Consider the following 21,070-nt stretch of genomic DNA (forward strand, 5'->3'; position numbering starts at 1 on the left):
AATCGATAAAGAGTACTCCTGGTGGTTCGTCATGGTTCTAAACGTAATATCGCGTTAGATTATATACACATGTAGCTGACGATTGCACGTATACCAATGTTCGCGTTAATGTTTAAATCGGTATAAAGAAACGCAAAGCAGAAAAGATCGAAATAGAGATTTGCACATCGGGCACATATCCTCGTTGTAATATATAATATAATGTAATAAAATATCGCAAAATTTTCTGCGAATGTATGGATATGTTGTTTCGGGATGGCGAAGGGGAGAAGTATAGAGAGTTTTGAGGCATATTCTTTTTCTGTCGAGAAAAGTATTAAATATTAAATACGATAAAAGATATACGATAATTATTATCACATATATATACATATATATATATATATATATATATATATATATGTATGTATATATATATATATATATATATATATATGTATACACAATATGTTTAGTTTAAGCGGATACACTCAGTTATTTTTTAAATAATAAAATTTGTTTATTCATATATAAAAGCAATATAGTATCTTATGAACGACTATTGAACATTTCACTTTATGGCACATTATTATTATTGAATTTGTTATTAAAATGAAAATTGGCTTACATAATAATAATTAATTAAATAATAATTATAATTATTTGATTAAAAATAATAATAATAATTAGTTAATTAAAAAATAATTAAAAAATTGGCAAGTAAAGCGCAAGAGCAAGGCGCAGTAATTAGAGCGCAAGGAAGAAGAAACAATTTTCAAGAATATAGATCAAAAGATGATCCGAAACATTCATGCTTATTGCATGTATTGTGACGACTAATTTGAAGTGTACCAATAACTAAAAGAAAAAGAAAGTTATTTTTTCTTCTTTCTTGCATTCCAATTATCGCACCTTACTTGTTGGCTCTCACTTGCCAATTTTTTAATTAATTTTGAGTTTGTTACAAAACTAGCAAAATGCTATACGTCATTTAAAAAAATAACTGTTGTGGGTAACATTAAAAAGAAAATTTATTTAAAATTTTCGTTTAAATCACTTTACATGGATTTTCTTAAATAAAATAACTTTTATTTGAAACATTATATTATTATAATAATTCTATTATTTAAGAAAATAATTGAATGTATATACTTAAATTAAACATACTGTGCATGTATGAAACGAATAGATGGACTCATTAAATGTTCTTTATCCGTATACTGTTCGAGGATATCTTAATTAGGTAGTTAACGAAGTATGTTAAAACGAATTAAAAGGCTACGACGCTCATACAAAATAATTAATACAACAACGTGAATGTACGTGGTACTATCGATGCAGTCAATATCCTGTTGCGGTCGTTTCGTTTTGGGATTTTGTCAGCACACACACTCGCGATTCTCGTCAAATTATATAAATGTCGTAATCGAGAAGATAAGAAATCTACCAATGTAGCGTGTATATTGTATTTAATCAATCGATTATTTATCCGCGATTGCTCGCTCGAATGAACGAATGAAATGCGGCTAAAACAAGAAGGAATTAAACGAAAATATGGCGATATTTACGCAACGTACGCAGTACTAGTCGATGAAAGTCTGTTCGATTTTCGTTGAGGCCTCTCTCACACAAACACACACATATATCACGAGATAATGTTTTTTCACGGAACGTAAATGTTCGCTCTCGTTTCTAGTATTGTCTCTAATTTTTTTTTCTTCGATTTCTCTTATAAACTTATCATTAATCCTGCATCAAGGACTGACGCAAGACCGATTTCTCCAACGTCGATTAATTCTCACAATAGATTAACTAATCTTTCATTTCTTTTTAGATCATAATACTCTACTAATATAGATAATGAAGGATTCAGTTGATTACGATTAATGTTAACGTAAGGTTGCGACGTTAAGCGGGATCGGTCGATCATCGAGAGAGACTTTGGCTGGCGCGTTGTAGGTATTGAGCTTCTACCGCCGTTCATAATTTACGCGAGTCTTTTCTATCGTTGTTAATATTCTTTTTAAAGGTAACACTTTTGTAAACCTTTCTCGTTTTCCTTGTCTCGATATTTTTACTTTCACTAGCGCGTACGTATATATCTCGATAAGCATAAATATATATGTATATACACAGATATAGATGAGAAAATTTTTCTGAATCGTCTCGAAAGGAATGAGTATATATATATATCTGCAAAATCACAATTTGTGCGAAGTGAGAAAGCTTAATGAAACGTCATTTTGCGGGCGGATGCAGATGTTAGGCGGAGGAAGCGGCCAGATATATCTTCGGGCTTGGTATCAAACGAATCGCTTCCCTTCATTCGTCGATGTACATTTCCGTTCGTTCACACTAGGTTCCGACTGCGCTCTCACTCTTTTCACAAGTATATCTTTTATATAATATGAACGCGTATAGAATCTTCTCTGAGAGCAGCAGTAGTTGAGAGTAACATTAAATTATGGTCGCCGCGGGGATAGATAGTTAGTTTGTAAATCGGGGTAGCTTCGAGTCGAGCTTCGATTAAGCAGAGATCACGTGAGTTCTTCAAGGATAGCGCCGGTAGCTTTGGAATACTCGCATTGGTGTAATAAAGAAAAATTAATTAATTATTAAATAATATGTAATGTATATTAATATAATTAATATTGTTATTGATATTATTTATCGGATAAGCAAAGAAAAGAATTTGTGTAATTTAACATATATATTTAGAATATATACTTGGAAGAAATCTCTTTTCTAATATAATTCGGACAATTGTATCATACATTGACTTTAGTCGATTAGTGCACGCTGATTTCTTAAACAATTAAGTAAATCTAATGTAACGCTTTTTGGCTAAGATGTCAAACACACGGTTTTCTTCGCTTATCTAATGAATGATCGTTTGCGTATCGGATTAAAATGCCAATCGATACATTCAAGTGTCTTTTCCATTTCTCCTCGTTGCACAATATCGCTTTCGATCATTCTTTTCTTTATTTTTTCTTATTCGAGATCGACATATTTGTCTTTTTTTTTTTTTTTTTTTTTGAAAGTTCCACCATCCAATTGATACTTCTCAGGATCCGTTTTGACATTCCTTGAAGGAGTACCTGGTGTTTCACACCCGCTTAATTACGACATTTCCCCAAAATATATTCGTGCCTAAGCTACCGGCGCCACCGAACGTAACAGGACAATATTACGTATATATGATTACCGTATTATTATAGGAAGATGTAAAACGAGATAATCCAACTGTATTCAATCTCTCTCGCTGTAAACTAGTAAGATATTCTTGTCGCAACTTCTCTTATCGGCCCGCATAGTTAATGTAAAATCTCTCGGCCGCGTAAGAGTACACACTGTATATTGTTAGTATTTATAGAAAGGATCTTATATATATATATATATTTATGAAGAATAAGACACAGCCGACCGGTCCGACGAGCTAATAAAAATTTTATTTATACTAATCCGGGAATGGAAGAGAAAGAGAGAAAATGAAAAATCGTGACCGTATCGTATTTCCAACATTTTTTCAGCTAATCTTTGTGATTTAATAGAGATGTCTTCTTGTTGCTCCAAGGACGGCTTGTCATGTTTCTCATATTCTCACTAGAGAAAGAGAAAGAAAAAAAGAAAGAGCTCGAAGTTTTCACAGGGAGAAATTTATTGTTATTTAGTTTTAACGTAATCTCACATCTATGCTTGTACATGTATCATTGTAGTATGTATATATATATACACACACACACACACATATATATATATATATATATGTATATGTATATGTATATAAAGAGAGAGAGAAAGAGAGGGAAAAAGAAAGATCCTGAATTATAGAAGATAGTAAATAATTTAAATTCAGAATGCGAAATATTCTTCGAGACAAGTATAGATGTACAAATGTCAGACGTACACGCGCGTACACGATATATCGCGATATTGATCGAATGTCTCGAAAATTATTTGAGGAGAGAGAGAATCATATACATATATTATTTTGTATAAATAGCTAAAATTCAAAATTTTGCTCTATAATATAAGATATCAGATTTATAAGTTGTGAAATTTATTCTAATATATCTTTCTACTTTTTTCTTCTTCTCTTTCTCCTTTTTATTATACTAAGAAAGATAAAAAAAAGTGTATAGACTTTTTTAAACATTCGATTGTAATTTTGTGAGTAATTGTAAGTAGAGGGACTAACTGTTGTCCGGATTAGCTTACGTTATACGATGCGTTTGGCAAAATTGAGACAAGTCCGCCGCCGAAATCGTTTATCTTGTGATTGTAATAATGATATTACGCGATGTATGTGTGTGTGTATGTGTGTGTGCGTGCGCGTGATGTACTACTATCGTTGACTCGAGACGCTGATTATGGCAGTGTTGCCCGCCGGGCGTCATCGTTAAACGGTTTCAATAACAGGGCAAAGCGATCTCTGTATCATATGTGAGTGAGCGCGTAATGACGATAATGCCTTCTCGTTGTACAAATGTCGAGGAAAAGATGAAGAGAAAGAAGAAAACCGCAAAAATCGTAATATCATACAGTATCTTTCGCGGCGTATATATTTACTTTAGGATATTACACACACACACATACAAATCAGCATAGTGTTTGCTGTAATAATAGGTGAAAAGAAATGAAAGAATATGCATAGAGGTCCGTAGTTAGTGTGCAAAAAAGATGATAGATATATATATATATATATATAAATATATAAATATATATGGCCGTGTGTTGCGACACGCAAGAAATATAATCGAGTGGTGACTAAAGTCGCGATCTGGACGAGACTGAAATAACTCGAATGGATAGTTTAATTAGCATGAATTAGCAATTAATAGCATAAATTTTATATAAATTAATTTTATATTTTATTAATATCTTTAAATAAATTATATATGTATATATATTTCATACAGATATATATTTCTTTTTATATTTGAAAGAATGTCTCAAAATTACGAGACATTTGTTCAAATGTAGAAAAGAGAAATATAAAGTATACAAGTAACGAGATTTTTCCTAGCTTTCAATTAATTTAAAACTTTATTTTAATTTCAATTAGGTTCTAATTAAATATTTGAAGAAAATATGTTGGAGAAAATATGAAAAATTTACAACTAGTCGTTCTATTGTCCTCGTCTTTATTGTAGAATCTAGATGACATATACTATATAGGTTCTGGTAAAAATGAAATGCTCGTATAAAAATATAATTATTGTTATTCATTATGACTATTATCTTTAACGCACGCGTCGCAATATTGATTCAATATATTACAATTGCTCGAGTAAGAGGATTAAGTAAAAAAAGTGAGAGTTTCTGCAAAAAGTAGTCTGTGAAAAATTGTGTAATATCGGTCTCGTTCGAGTCGCGCGACTACAGTCGTCACGGCCGCCTGCTTTCTCATTCGACCACGTGCTTGGCGGCTAAAGACAAGCGTGAAATATATATCACTATCCTCCGTTCAAACAATAACGAAAGGGACCGCTCTACTTTCTATAGTGTACACGGCGTTTAAGGTAGCTCGCGACGATTATCGGGGAAATTAGAGAAATGTATAAGAAGACAGAGGCGACATTGCTTCCGAGCGTTTGGCGAAAGAATCTTTACTCCGTTTCTTCGTGATCAGCGTTATCAGGGAGAGATGAGAGCGACAGAAAACGGATATTAAGGACGAGGAAAACATGCTTGTGCATCGCGATACTATTTATCGGGGAGCAAAAGATCGATCTAATCTGGAGGAATTAGAATCTCGATGCTGCATAATTATCGCGAAAACGATCTCTATCCCTATTCTATGTATTTAGAGGAAACACGATAAGATACACGATGTACACACACGCGTTACAGCACTGAAATTTTATCTCTTCAAGATTACATCGGTCTTTTCAACTTTCGCTATTTATGCTTAATGTTCGGTATATTTGTTACGCGCGCGTGTTAAGAATTTTTTATTATTAAGGCTGCGCGCTCCGAGTTAAGTTTGGCATGTTCTCCCCCTCGTGTGACACATGAATAGCGGTTATTTCGAGTGAACGGGACGTTCTTGAGAATGGCGTGAATAGTGCCGTGGAAGGAATACATTCCATGTTTTTCTCCATTTTGCGGCGATGCACATTATGTGTTGATTGAATGATTTTGCGAATCAAACCTCCGATATGCCATAATCTCGTTTCGTTCCGTTTTTTTTTTATTTCCCCAATTCTTTTTCTCACCCACCCTCAAGTGCAAATAATGCAAACAATGTCGACGTTTATTTAACGTCTGATATCTGCGTATATATAATCGTATATACATATATACGATTATTATTTCTCTCTCCGACATATACTTTAATATTGTATGATCATTAATTACAAATTATACACCGCAGATATGTTGTTGTAATATTTACTATGTAGCACATCAATGGCGTTTAATAGAGAGTATTTATTGAAATTATTTACCATAAAACAGAAATTGTGTGCCTTAGTTATGTTAAAAGCCTGTTAATTAATCTAATTACACATACACTATCGTGCCGCTGTTACCCTGAAACCTCTTGTATCGGCGAAACACGGGGATGTTAAAATGAATTGTATAGTCGTACGGGGCATCTAAATTTATTCTGATTAGAAAAAGGGAGCGATTAAAGAAACAAACGACAATAACTATAGGGTTTATTTTAAGCACCAATTTATATTCCCGCGCAAATCACACTTTCAGAGCACCATGTTGTCCTTGCTGGTTAAACTGCTTAGAATTATACGTTCGTTGGTATATGGTCCATCTGCGAAATTATAAAAGCGATAAAAATCGAGTATATATTAATATAATAATAATACATTATAAGAATTTATATACAGGCTGAAACACACGCACTCTTAATTCTATGAGCTAGAGTAATTTTTTTTACTTTTTAAATGCAAATGAAAATTATTATATTATTCGTTGTATGGCTTTGAGTGACACACATATCGCGAATAATATTGAATCAGCGTAATTTTCGCATATAATAATTTGGAAGAAATAATAAAATGAAATTAATTGGATCGGAAAAATTCATCAATTATTTCTTCTAAACTATTATTTTTTTCTCTATGGAAGTATTAATATCAAATTAGATCGTACAAAGAAGAACAAAATCAGAATGTGAAAAGCACAATTAAGAAAAAATTCTTCTATTAATATAAGTGTTACTCGAAGAGATTCAATGGTGAGATTAAACATTCTGCAAAGATTATACACATGTTATATTCAGGTCACAAAGTAAGCGATTTTCACCCTGTACATGAAGTATACGAGTATACCGTTTACATCTCCCTGCTTGGAACTTACCCAATTGATACCAATCATCTGTATTTCCGGCATCCGCCCTAGCAGAGTTCAATGCCTTGCGGATCGCTATCGAAATTACACAAGCCATGGCGAGCGGTGGCTCACCGGTTGCTGCAAAGGGATATTCACGATTAAATCGATAATCTTTAATCCTTTTAGATTTGCGTCTTTTCTCATTTTATAGCAAAGAATGCTTCGAGATAAAATCGTCAACACTTTAAGCTTTGCAATTATTATATTTTGTTTAATTAAATTTTTCTAATTAAATTTTTAACGATTAATACGCATCAAAATATTTTTTATTCTAAAATTTCTCTATAGAGATTGTCCAAAATTTTTTATACGCAATCAATATGCATAAAGAGGGACGCATCTTTTCTTTAATAATAAATACAGATGCAAATCCGAAAGGATTAACGCAGTTTCTTACCCTTTGAACGGAGAACACCGAGTTCGTTGCTCGAATTCCTGGAGAAGGACACGCGGAAATCAACGGGAATATCCTTCGCTCCTGGCGGTTTATAGTTCTACGACGAAGAATAGAATACTCATGATAAATTAATCTCTCCCCTTTAGAATTTGTGAGAAGACGCGTTTCGGAGATATTAGAAGCGTTACCGAACACTCAATAAAGATCACGTACCCAAGTTCTATAATTTGTCAATGCTCCTGTTTTAGGATCGTACACCAGATCCTCGGAAGTCCAGTATCCTATTCCCATCACGAAAGCACCCTCTACTTGACCGACGTCGATCTCCGGACTTAAACTCTTACCAGTGTCCTCCATTATGTCCACCCTTCTGATAATGTGCTGACCAGTCAACAGGTCGATCTCGACCTCAGCGATGGTGAGGCCGTAAATTTTGTAAGGCTTGAGTGTGTCATCCTGCGTGGACGCGTACCTGTCGAGGTAAGTGCAATAAATAATAAATAAACGAAGAGAAAAACAAGCGAAAATTGCCACATATCGTTTTGCATATAAATATAAAATTTAACTGTTTTAATCATTGATTCTGTTGAAATCGGGCGGAAAAATATTACAATGATTATGCCGTTTTAATAATAAGAAAAGAAAAAAATCGCGAATAAAAAACTTACAAAGTATATTTATCAGTTATACATGTATTATGGAAAAAAATTAAATTGATGAAACAGCTGATAATAACGCGTAATACGATAATGATTTGCATATATCTGAATATTAGCATCAAATTATTTTAAAAATTATTTAATGATGTGATGCTTACATATATCGCGCGCATAAATCAACATCCTTTAGATACGCCGCAAAAACGAGCTCCTTCCAGCTCGGGTTTTTCAAATCTTTCTTGATCGGTTCGAGTCTTTTCAAGAGTTCCTTGCAAGCCTGAATCGTGGCCTAAAATCGCACATGAATTCAATTATTATTAATTAATTTAATATTATAATTATCTTTCGCGAAGCGTTAAAGAAAATTAGAATCTCTTACATAAGAGCAACTATCGCTGGTAACACTTCCTCCGGTAACCGAATTGTTGGGTGTTACTATATTAGTAGTTGGTTTGACGCTGATTAAGCTTAGATCGATTCCCAAGGTGTAAGCTGCCACTTGAGCGACCTGAGAAAGAGGATAGAAAAGATGAAATTTATTTATATGAATAAGGATAAAATACTCAGGCTAATAATTAATTAGTATATAACTTTTGTAATCTGCAAAAAGTAGCTTAAAAAGAATTTATAGGAATCCTTCAAATTAAATTATGAATATCTAAGTTTTCCGAAACAATTTATTTTTACTTTTTTATTTCGCTGTCAGATTAATAGCTATTTGACAAATTATATATTGCTCCTCTCCCGTTGAGAAGGATGCTTGAGACATTTTCTTAACAATATCATACCTTGGTATTAATACCTTGACCGCATTCGGTCCCACCGTGTGTCACGCAGACCGTACCATCGCGCGCGCAAATTGATACCATGGCGTTGAATTGTCCCCAAAACATAAACGGATACATCATTGGCACCATAGCGATTCCCTTCTTCTTCCAACGATTCTCGTTGTTGAACGTGTCGACGGCTCGCTTTCGTATCTCATAATCAGCTGATTTTGACAACTCGCGCCACATTTCCTCTAGCACGGTCTTGTCGTCCTCGTTCATATTCGACAGTCTGACTTGAAACGGATCTTTTTTCGTCGCCCTCGCGATGTGCTCCATTATATCCTCGCTCATAGCCACCCCTTCTAAGGAGCCTGGCGCTCGACAATACGTATTTGACGGTATGTCGGTTCGCACCTCGTATCCGTTTACTGTCCAAGTGTCGGTCATGTAACAGCTATTAACAAATAGTAATTGTAGATACACGCGTGTAGTTTTCAACAAAATTTTGTTAAAAAATCCTCATGCTTATCAAAACAACCTATTTCTCAATTGCAAAGAAATGCTATTATTTTTTAAAGAAATCTAATCGTAATATTAAAGAAATATTTCGTACGTTTATGACATAATTTTTTTCGATTTAAATTAACGCACTAGAGAAAAAAAATGTCAAAAAAAGAAAAAGAAAATTTTCTTTAAATTTTAAAATATTGAATTTTAAAGACGGATGAGAGAATTAAAATTTGAGGATAATATTTTACTGAAAACGCAGCGCTTTATATTATTAGCTATAATTTTGACGATATACTTGGCAAAATGATGCATTATAACCCAAGCGTGGGATTCGTTGAAGTTACAACCGGTGTTGCACCAAAATTTCGAATCAAGATACTGAATAACTCCTTCATCGTTGACACCGGCCTCGTATTCGTGATGCGTCTTGATTCTCTTGCCCACCGTTTGCATATTGCTCTCGATCGTCATGATAAAACGTGCCGGGCGATTCAGCTTGTGACATACCACCGCACAAGCGCACGCGATTTGTCCAGTGCGTGAAATTTTCGCCCCGTATGCACCACCAAGTCGTTTTACAGAGACATTGATACTGAAAATTAAAATCACTTGATTATATTACGCTAATTCATCAAAATGTTTTTATTTTTTAAATTTATATATTTCAAGGATCGAGAAAAATGTTCTATTTTGATTATACACTATGTCAATGTTTCTACCGAATTTTGTTCACCAATTCATTAGTTGTTGCTTAGTTTAAGGCGCAGTTTTTTATATATAAAAATTATCACGATATACTTAAATTTCTAATATAAAAAATTATCATAATTACATTATATATTATATAGTTTAATTTTGTGAATATGAGGAGACCAAGAACGTGTATTTCGGAAGCACTGCTTGCATCGGTTATGTTAACACGAAGATTAATGGGAAATTACGATGACTATCTCTTCATAATCGAGAGATTGATGAGACTCACCTATTATTCTTGACATTAAGGCATTCCGCGATAGATACTTGAATGAAATCTACCCATTGCGAAGCTGGATAAACATCCATGCCATCATCCGCGGGAACGCACACGCAACTTTGAGTCTCCATAGTGTAATGATACTGGCTATTTAAATTTAAGACGCCCTTTATCACGTGCTTGATATCATCTCCTGTAAAATAACGAAAAACCGCGAGAATCGCCATTTTTATAATAATTCTTTTGCAATCACGATAAAATGTATCATTTATAAGTTCTCAGATATATAATTTATCAATTAATTTAATATCTTTTCAGTTTATAATTTCCCAATATATTAAATATTATTTAAAAATCTAATTCATTTTCGAAATAGTATTTAAAATTCTTAAATTTTCAATCTCTATCTTAATCTACAACATGTTTCTAAATATTCGAAACGTACGAAAAATTTCTGAGGATGATTCTTTGATCATTTCTTAAAAGAAAAATCATATAAATCAATATTTTAAACGGCATGCATAATTTTTGAGTTACAAGATATTGAAATTTAAAAAAACAGGATCTATAAATGATACATTTTATCGTGTAACAAAAATATCCTGTGTAACTGATAATTTTTACCTTTTTTCTTCGCCGGAAAATTGGTGCCTAGCACGACTCTACTATCATCTTTTGTTGCGAGCGCTTCCTTAATAGTTAACACCGGCTTCCTCTTCAGAGGATCGCTATATTTGATCTCCACCAATTTGGCTGCCTCGTTTGCCAAACTATTCGTCTCGGCGGCGATCACGCCGACCGGCTGACCGGCGTAGAGAATGTCATTCTCGGCGAACAGAATTTCGTCATTCGACAACATCATCAGCTGATTGACACCCGCGACAAATAAATTTTTACCGGGCACGTCTTTGGCGCTGAAAAACGCTACTACGCCCTTCATAGCCAATGCCTTGCTCGCATCTATGCTCTTGATTTTGCCGGTAGCAATATCTGTGGTGACGAAGGCGCAAAACACTTCTCCGGGAAACGGCGGTAGATCGTTGCAATACTGGGCCTCGCCCGATGTCTGCTGAATCGCCTCCAATTTTATTGTCGGCTTGTTCACTGGCCACATATTTTTATCTGATTCGTAGTCCTGCGTACCTGAATGTTTTTTTTTTTCATGTGTGAATAATGAATCATAGCACGTTGCAATTTTTTCATTAGACTAAATCAGTACATTTATATCTCTCTACATTTTTAATATCGAAATTGCCTTGTCATTAACGGCTCATTTAGAGTTTCAAGATTTTAATAAGATAAACTCATGATGAACGTCGGAACTTTTTAATCGAATTTTGCAAAATCTAGAATGAAGTGAAATAAATTCTTGAGAAAGAAAGAAAGAAAACTTATCAAGCAAGCGAGCAAGAAAAAATCTTTCGAAATCTACTGATCATTCCACCTGAAGAAAGTCCTCGTTCCAAGATAGTACCGCCGCTGAGGAACTGAGGATTCATATTTTCCGGTTTGATGCTCAACACAAACTTGTAGAATAATCCTATAGCGAGAGTCTTGCGGAATTCCGGCGAATAGTCTGGCAACACATGATCAGGATCTAGTTCATTGTGCAGCGTCTCCAAGGCAGCCTTGAATATGTTTTTATCAAAGATCGATTGCTGATGGGTAAACAGCACCTCGGTGCTCTTCGCATGCAGGAAGTTCTCATTGATACCACCGAAAATGATATTGGGCTTCTCCAGCACCTTTATGCGAGAGAAATATCATGTTAATATGATAAACTAATGACAGATAAGATATAATAATTCGGAAACACCGAAATATATGATATTACCTTACCGCCGCGGTCGAGCTTGAAGAGGAAGCCAGCATTGACATGTGCATGGGCGTTCTGCGCTCTTGGCATGATCTTGTAAGATCTATACTCGTACTCATCGGACAGCGACGGCAGTACCACGCTATAGATGATCTTGTGACGCATGTCGGTCTTGAGGAAGTCCTGCAGCATCATGCTTTGCTTGCTACCGGGTTTATCGAGGATATGTATTTGGGTACCGGCGGTTTCCAACATCAGGAACAAATCGGATGGAAACTCGTGATGCGCGTGCTTGATCATCAAGTTGCCGGCGATGCTGCCGATGTTGCGTATCGGTACACTTGCGATCAAATCGATGTGATGGGCTAGATGACGCAGATACTTGAATCCGGGCTTAGACGAGTACTTCTGAAAAGTCTCCATCGCCACAGTAAGAGATATATTTCCACCCAAGGTTAAAGATTGGTCAGTCTTTTCGATGCGGCGCAGCTCCGGAATATCGTTTATGTCGATGTGAAGGTCGCTTTTACCCGTACGATAAACACCTAGAATTAGATATCGTCTTATTTAATTGGTGAAATTATAAAATATTTATTGAAATAACCGGAAGAGTTATTTACGTCGAAAACATATTTAGAAATGCATAAAATATTCTACTTATATTGCAGAATCTATTAAAAAATAACGCGATAGAGGCGAACCACTTTGCATATTGACTTTCTATTCGCCTATGAGAGATTTTTATTTCAACATATTAGTTGGAATTAATTTAAATAAGAAACACTTACGAAACTTAAGAAAGCAATATCGTAGGCAATGCATAGTTGCAATGCAGATGATGCGTTATAAAAGTCCCATATTTACATACTCAAAACATTTAATATTTAGATTTAGCCGAATAAATAAACGCTGATTCACATCCGCTTCGCTATCATCTTTTTTGTAATACAAATAGTGAAACTTTGAAGGAAAAAATTACCGTTCGCCGTATTCCCGCCGTTTAATATGTATGTAGCCTTCGGTTTTTGTTGAAATACCGCGAATAGATCTTCGACTGAATAAACTTTATAGAATTCTGCATCTTCCAACTTTATATCCAACTTTACATTGTTCGAAGATTTATTCGGATGTTTCAATTTATCGCAACAACTGTTTTTACATAGCAATCCACTCTTCGGGCAGGTTTTCACCTTGTGGAGCTCCTACGAAATACGCATATGTTATTGAATTTATAATTTGTAAATAATATAAAAAGTATTATATCTCGTAACAACAATAAAATATTGTTGTAATTTATTGTTATTTTAAGATTATATCATATAAAAATAAAGTATAATTACATATGCAAATTTCATATAATAAGCTGAAATAAATAAAGTTCTGAAACTGAAGAGAACAAATTTTTGCAATTGAAGCAAAATATTTCGCGCGCGATTACCTCGATATCGCGAATATCCTTTTTCATTACGGAGGACGCGTCGCTGGCGAATCCTTTAAATGCATCCAGAATCGGTCGATAACCAGTGCATCGGCAAATATTACTGCCGAATGAATTTTCGATCTGTTGCATTGTCAATTTGTTGTTTTGCGTGAGACTGAAAATAACGGTACGCAAGGCATTAAAACGCCGATACGATCGAATATTTGAATGCGATGTTTTGGGAAAAAATGCCTTTCTTTTAAATTTCTCTGTCGCACCTGTAAAGATTCATCACCATTCCAGGGGAACAGAATCCGCATTGCGTGCCATTTTTTCCAGCGAGCGCAGCCTGAATCGAATGATAGCCAATTAATCTGTTTCCTATACCTTCGATCGTACTAATTGTCCATCTGCGAAATTATTTGATAGAGAATTAATCACAGTCTCGAAGCGAATAAATAGGACTAGAAAAAAATTCAAAACATCAAAGATTAAAGATTAATATCGAAGATATCGAAGAAAGCACCTCGATGCAATTTATATGTGCCGTGCGTTAAATTTTCGCGAAATTATTTGATAGAGAATTAATCACAATCTCGAAGCGAATAAATAGGACTAGATAAAAAATTCAAAACATCAAAGATTAAAGATCAATATCGAAGATAAAGCGTCTCGTATGATGCAGTTTATATGTGTCGTGCGTTAAATTTTCATTATGTAATTCCTTCTTTTGACGAAGAGTAAAATTTGAATATAAACTCACGATTAAATTACACACATACCCGTCACAAATTAATATTGGCACGAGGCAAGAATTCACAGCCATTGTTTCACCCTTGATTTCCGCAGCCACGATGCAGGCACCGCAGCCACCCTCGTGGCACATCGCTTTTGTGCCGCGGAGTTTCGCATAGTCGCGAATGTAAACGTTGAGGGACGTGTTTGCGGGTATGCCTCCCGACACTGAAAGCGAATTTACGATTATAAAATAACGCAGCAGTATATGTATATAACGACATACACATATGTGTATCATATCAATTTTAATCCCGAATTTTAGTATTCTAACTAGAGAAGTGTTGAATAATCAAATTTTCATAATTGAATGTTACAACTGTTATCGTTGCAATTAAATTTTCACAATTGAATATAGTCGTTATTACTATTCTAATTAAATTTTCATAATTAAGTTCTTTAATTTCCATTTTCACAATTAAACTTTTGCAATTAAATTTGTAGTTTCAACTATATCGTAATTATTTATTTTCCTATTTAATAGACTCGAAATCTTTTTATCTCTTTATAATTGTATTGTCTATAAATTATATCCAAAGAAAATACAATACCCTCGTATGGTACTCCATTAATCGTAAAGTTGACAGATTTTTTGCCATCCCTGCAACGAAATGTAAATTAGTTTACATAAAATTTTAACATTGTCAGTCAAATTGTGTGTGTGAAATTTTTAAGGATTATTTTCGTGATACTTGATGTAGTATAACATTTTAATAACAAAATAATTATAAATAGATGTTTTTCTGTTAGAATTTTTTTTCTCTAAAAATTAATCGAGAGTCAATAGTTTCTAAATTTGCATGAAATATTGCGCTGGATTTTTCTTTATGGCATTTATATACATAAAATACATATTAGCATATATTATATACATCCTTTTACAAATAAAAACTTACATTATTATCGTTGGCATTGTCGATTATTAGTTGTACTCTGATGCACGCAATAATAATCCTTTGTCCACGAGATTCTTATGCGATATATACAAGCGTCTTTCTATGAAATAATACACACGAAAGTTGTAATCTGAATTATCAGATAAGCACAACTTCTTTTTTCTTCATTTGAAAGCAATCATTGTATCGTAGCAATGATAAGATTGTGCTTGTAAATATAGACTAATAAATAATGTTTGAAATGCTCGCGTAATTGTGGATGAATTGTAATAATTAAATTACGATTGAAATGATTTTTGCGTGATTGTGAAACATGCATTTTCCGTTAATGGAAAAATGTTTTTCGTTATTACAAACGATTGAAATTAAACATTACTTACATTGATTAAACGATTAAAATTAAACGTTAAACAAACAAATATACTATATATTTTTTGTGATTGATCATGCATTTATTACATAAAGGCGATATTCAGAAATAGATCATTTAGTAATTCTATTTCATATCATGTATTATTTTTGAATTTTTCTTTTTTTATATTCTGCTGTTGCTAAAGAGAATCTAACTATTAATTATGTCGAGCAAAAAACTTTTTTTCTGCAATAAATAGCTCTTTCGCAATGTGTTGTAAGGATCGTGAATATGATAAGGAAATATCAACTCATGATGTCGTTAAAAGTCTGATTATAAAAGAATTCATATTTTTAAACAAAGTTTATTATTATTGCATAGATAACGTGTATCATGAAATAAGCATTAATATTTTTTTGTAACTTATTACATCTTCGCATTACATAAGCTTGTCCTTTCTTTCTCTTTCTTTCTTTCGGAATAATGTTGCTCTTAATAAATAATAACAATGGTAATTCATTATCAGTCACAACGTTACTTTTTATTTCTATAACATTTTTTTGCATTTTTTAAAATTATTTTTCATGCATTTTGAGAAATGATTTATCACAAAATATATATGTATTGTGAGTTTTGCTATTATATTAAAATATTTAATTTATACAGTCGTATTAAACTTTGTTGGAAAATATTTTTAATATTTAGACAATAAAAAAAAATTATTCTATATCTATATAGATATCTATATAGATAGTGTTTTATCACCTCTATTTTTAATTGGTTTAATAATGATTTAATTTTCTAACATTATTAATTAATAAAATATAAATTTAAATAATATCTTTTTATACAATCATTTTTTTAATAAATTGTTGGACTTTTTATAAAGCTTACATAAAACAAAGATATTTCTAGTGATAATTTATTGCGTTCAACCGGATTTAAACGCAATATTATGATAAAATAAATATATATTATTACTTATATATACTATAAAAATATATAATAAATATATATTATTACTTATATATACTATAAAAAAAGTGTATCAAGATGTACACAAATGATATTTTATTGAAAGAAAAGAAATTTTAATTTATTGGACAAATTCGCGACTTTTTCCTAATAAAAATATAAAAAATTTATTAAAAATTAAGTTACTAGCACACATTTAGATATTCATACGAATAATAATCTTTTTCAGAATTTTATTGAATACTTATGGAATAAAGTACTTATTATCAAAGAAGAGAGGAATTAAAAATTCATTTATTCCACGAAAAATTAAAGAAAAAACTGGAAAAAAACGCTTAATTTCTTCAAATAATTCGCCGCTTAAACTGGAAATATATTTGAAGTGTCTTGTGTAAAGACCTTGCAGCATAAGTACGATGACATGGCAATTTTCTTTAGACAGATATTGCGACGAAGATCGTATTCGATTATAATCGACGAGAGACTTATCTAATGCTTAAATAACATTCCCTCATTCGTGAGACATAATTCTGCAATGGCATAAATTATGTGCCGCATTGATGATTAATACTCGTCGTTGTTAAGAAATAATGAAAGAATTATTTTCTTCTCTCCATAGTTTAACGCTTATGTTATTATCGACAAATTGATAAAAATGTAGAGTCTTGTTTCGAGCAGTATCATTAGTATACATTATTCATTTACATTAGTCATTTGTAATTTTATTTCAATGTCATGTACATTGAGATTCACGTGTAACATTGTGCGCGGAAATTTATTACTGACGCCAACGATTAAATGTGTTGATTTAACAGAAAATACGTTTCCTCAGAAAAGACGTTTAATCTTTATGTAATTATGCAATTTCCTAGCATGATTGTAATATCAATATTTCAAATGCTCTACAAAAATAGTTTGAAATAAGATAAAAATCGCGCGTGCGTGTTATGATTTTTAAATATTATGCAGTTTTCCTTAGGAAATTTTGTAGTAACTTTATAATCTTTGAGTTGCTTTTTCTTGCTTATATTTTTATTATATATTTGTTTCAATCTATTATAAATTTGTTTCTATTATAAGACATTGTGTGTGTAAATTAAATAAATTATTGCACTTAAAAAAAATTAAGATAAATTAATTATTATGTTGAAAATTTATGTATTGGTATTTATCTCAATGATATCTCGCAAAACATTTTTTAATCAAAATGTTTAGAAGCTGAAAGAAGAAATCGCGAAATGATTTGAAATTCTCTTCATATTCAAAATTTATAATCTATTTTTATTTTAATTAATTGCATTTCATAATTATAGAGTGTACTTGAATTATTTTAATTCATTTACTGCTTACATAAAGTAATGAGAGAAAAAGAGAGAGAGAAACAATTAATGTTACAAAGAACGGGAAATAATTAACTTGTTATATGTAAATCTTCTTTTTTTCTTTTGAAAATGGCTACTATAAAATAAATTGCTACTATAAAGTAAGGTTGGTCTATTTTTTTGTAGAACTTGTTGTTGCGAAATATATCGAGTGCGCAACTTTCCAATGCATTTGCTCGATAGTATATCGGTTTTTCATCGGCTTTTCCGAGTTTTGCGTAGAACAGAGATGTGATTGTTAAACAATTAATTTATATCAAAAATTGATATCGGTATATATCTCGAATCAATTCAATTCTCGACGTTATAAATATAGTAAAATGTATTGGACATGTTGTAGAAACGAATTTTTAATATTTATGACATCGCGAAATCTAGATTCGCGAATTATATTACGTCTCTCTCTTTCCAGTCTCAATTCCAGTTTTTTAACAATTATTCTTAATATGTTATCATTCTCTAAATATTTAATTAAAAAAAGATATTAGAATAATCCTTTTCTGTTAGTAAACAACGGAAAACAAATTGGAAACATTACATTACACAAATTGCGTTTTATAATCCGAGCTGTAGAAGGAAAAGTTGAAATAAATACATTTCATCGTTTACACTATCGTTTTACGAAACTTTTCGTATCTTGATATATATCTTGCTAAATCAATGTTTTAGCGATTCCGTTGGACTACTTTCGAGCATTCGATTTCACTGACTTTCAGTCTCACCGTTTCCACTTTATAAAAGGCGTAGGCAACAAGTATTTTATTTTAGACTTGACGATTTTAGATATCACTGGTAATCTTTAAAAGTTCCTTCTAATTGGCAAACTAAAATGAATTCGATATTTCTGATGGAAAAAGCAGATATTAAAGTGTTGATTTCATGAAAATATAAAAGCGTATTGATGTTAATAAAGATAGCATTCGAGTTACGAGATAAAGATCATATCGTTTCACTATTTGTCGCTATTGTCTTTATTGACGTGCCATATTTTTTTGCATCGATTATAAATGCCGAAGAAAATTATTTTGAGAACTGCTCTTTGAAAATATCATTGGGATAGTCCAGGCCGATCATAAACGGATCGTGCTATTAAGCTTATTTTTAGTATCTAATTTTAAAATCTTGTTCTAAAACTGATTTTTTAAGAAAAAACCGGTTAACAATCGGAAAGAACATCGCCTAGAGAAAAAGATGTCGTGCAAAAGTGAAGGATTTGATGAAGATTTTCTTTTTTCCTAATCATGCAACATACTCAGCAACATTGAGTTAAATTCGTGATGTAATTGGAATGTCATTGTGTTATATTCTGATTACATAAACTTGTGAGCGTAAATATGTTTATTCCGTTGCGTTTTTTATCTTATATAAGCCGCCTCACAAAGTCAGGAAGAATAAATTAAAGGAATTAAACAATGTTGCACTCATGTCGACAATATTAAAAGCACACAATGCAAAGTAGATATCACTGTTATATCGCAGGAGCGCAATCCATATTTATTTCTTTAAGTCTTTCCGTCTTTTTCATGAAAGCAATTATCATGACGAGACAAAAGCAGCACGAATAAAAGAAATATAGAAGAAGAAACGGGAGAAAATTGAATTGATGTTGCGCATTAATCTTGCGTTATAACACGATACGTAATATTGCAAAACAAATACGTAACACACGGAGAAAATATTATACAGTAAAAATTGCAATATAATTTCTGTAAATACGTGGAACATATTAAACATAAGAAAAATCACTATATTTTGATTCAATATTACATATGTATTGTATTTTCAAAATAGTATTGCAATTATTCAAATGCATAAACAGATGCATAATTATTAACAAATAATAAAGCAAATATATAATTTTTATAGTAATAAATATTTTAATATGCTACTATATTATAATTTTACAATAAATCTTTAAAAAATGCACTTTTCACATAATTTACACTGTAAAATTCTCTCCGTACACTTTGATTGCGAACATTTTCGAGGAGACGTCAAACAATAGACAGAAATAACAATAGAGAGGATGATGGATATCTTTGTGAACAATGATCACGCTAAAATTAAACATAAATTATAAGCCGATAGTGTTGTACAGCTCAAGTGCTTACTATGACAAATAGTATCACTTTGCAATATTAATAATATTACTAATGATAGAATGATTTCTGCGATAAACTTGTGACCTGATTATTGCAACATTGTTAATAATCACAATCGATATAATTTCGTTGAATTCAATAAAATAATTGTTCAAAAATCACCGAGATAATTGAATGAAATAATTGTTTAAAGACCATCTAGAGAGAATTGAACGAAATTACTGCTTTTTTTCGCTGACCGAAAGCGGTCGATACGAGAAATTATATCATCACAAAGAAAGTATTGAGACAGCTTTTACTTATCACTTTGACTCACTTACGATACCTATTTCGACCTACCATAAATTGTCAGCACTGGCAGCTGCGCCCATTACTTATGCCAAGAACGTTGCGATGATTCCGTAGATACAGTTGATTAACCATAAAAAGTTTCACCAGTCAAAAGTCTGATAATTTTTCCTCTTTTTAATTCTCAGAGTAATCGCCAATTCAACTATCATCGACAACTATCATCGAGTGTCGGAACTGTTAATGAATGTGATCGACAGAATCCGCGGCTTCTCGAACTCTACTGCGCTCGGGCGCAAAGTTTACACTTTGCGTGTATGCACAATCGGACCCCTACTATGTACGGTCGCTGCACGAAGTCAATAGAAGCGGAGTGCCCCATCTCATGCCAGGTATTGTG

At 32.4% G+C, this 21,070-nt stretch overlaps 1 protein-coding gene across 1 annotated transcript; it reads right to left on the reverse strand.

Annotated features, from left to right (window-relative positions):
- Positions 1–6,571: 6,571 nt before the first annotated feature.
- Positions 6,572–20,953, reverse strand: LOC105254319 (xanthine dehydrogenase/oxidase). Its single transcript, XM_011262911.3, has 19 exons — positions 20,722–20,953; positions 15,572–15,671; positions 15,227–15,276; positions 14,663–14,843; positions 14,159–14,290; positions 13,899–14,055; positions 13,440–13,662; positions 12,479–13,005; positions 12,089–12,389; positions 11,269–11,787; positions 10,654–10,837; positions 9,967–10,263; positions 9,180–9,615; positions 8,771–8,899; positions 8,550–8,680; positions 7,946–8,204; positions 7,733–7,829; positions 7,303–7,413; positions 6,572–6,754 (listed from the first exon to the last, which is right to left on the reverse strand). The coding sequence occupies exons 2-19, from the start codon at positions 15,586–15,588 to the stop codon at positions 6,687–6,689; spliced, it is 3,819 nt and encodes a 1,272-aa protein (XP_011261213.1). The 5' UTR covers positions 15,589–15,671; positions 20,722–20,953; the 3' UTR covers positions 6,572–6,686.
- Between the last annotated feature and the right edge of the window lie 117 nt (positions 20,954–21,070).

The sequence above is a fragment of the Camponotus floridanus genome, unplaced genomic scaffold, assembly GCF_003227725.1.
Source record: "Camponotus floridanus strain SB8 unplaced genomic scaffold, Cflo_v7.5 scaffold160, whole genome shotgun sequence".
Taxonomy (NCBI): Eukaryota; Metazoa; Arthropoda; class Insecta; order Hymenoptera; family Formicidae; genus Camponotus; species Camponotus floridanus.

Bases quoted from the DNA above. Each gene is read 5' to 3' on its own strand.
- LOC105254319 (XM_011262911.3), bottom strand. The intron at 14,056-14,158 runs GTGCGACAGAGA...CGTTATTTTCAG, and splicing joins ATGGTGATGAATCTTTACAG to TCTCACGCAAAACAACAAAT. The intron at 13,006-13,439 runs GTAATTTTTTCC...ATCTAATTCTAG, and splicing joins CGGCGGGAATACGGCGAACG to GTGTTTATCGTACGGGTAAA.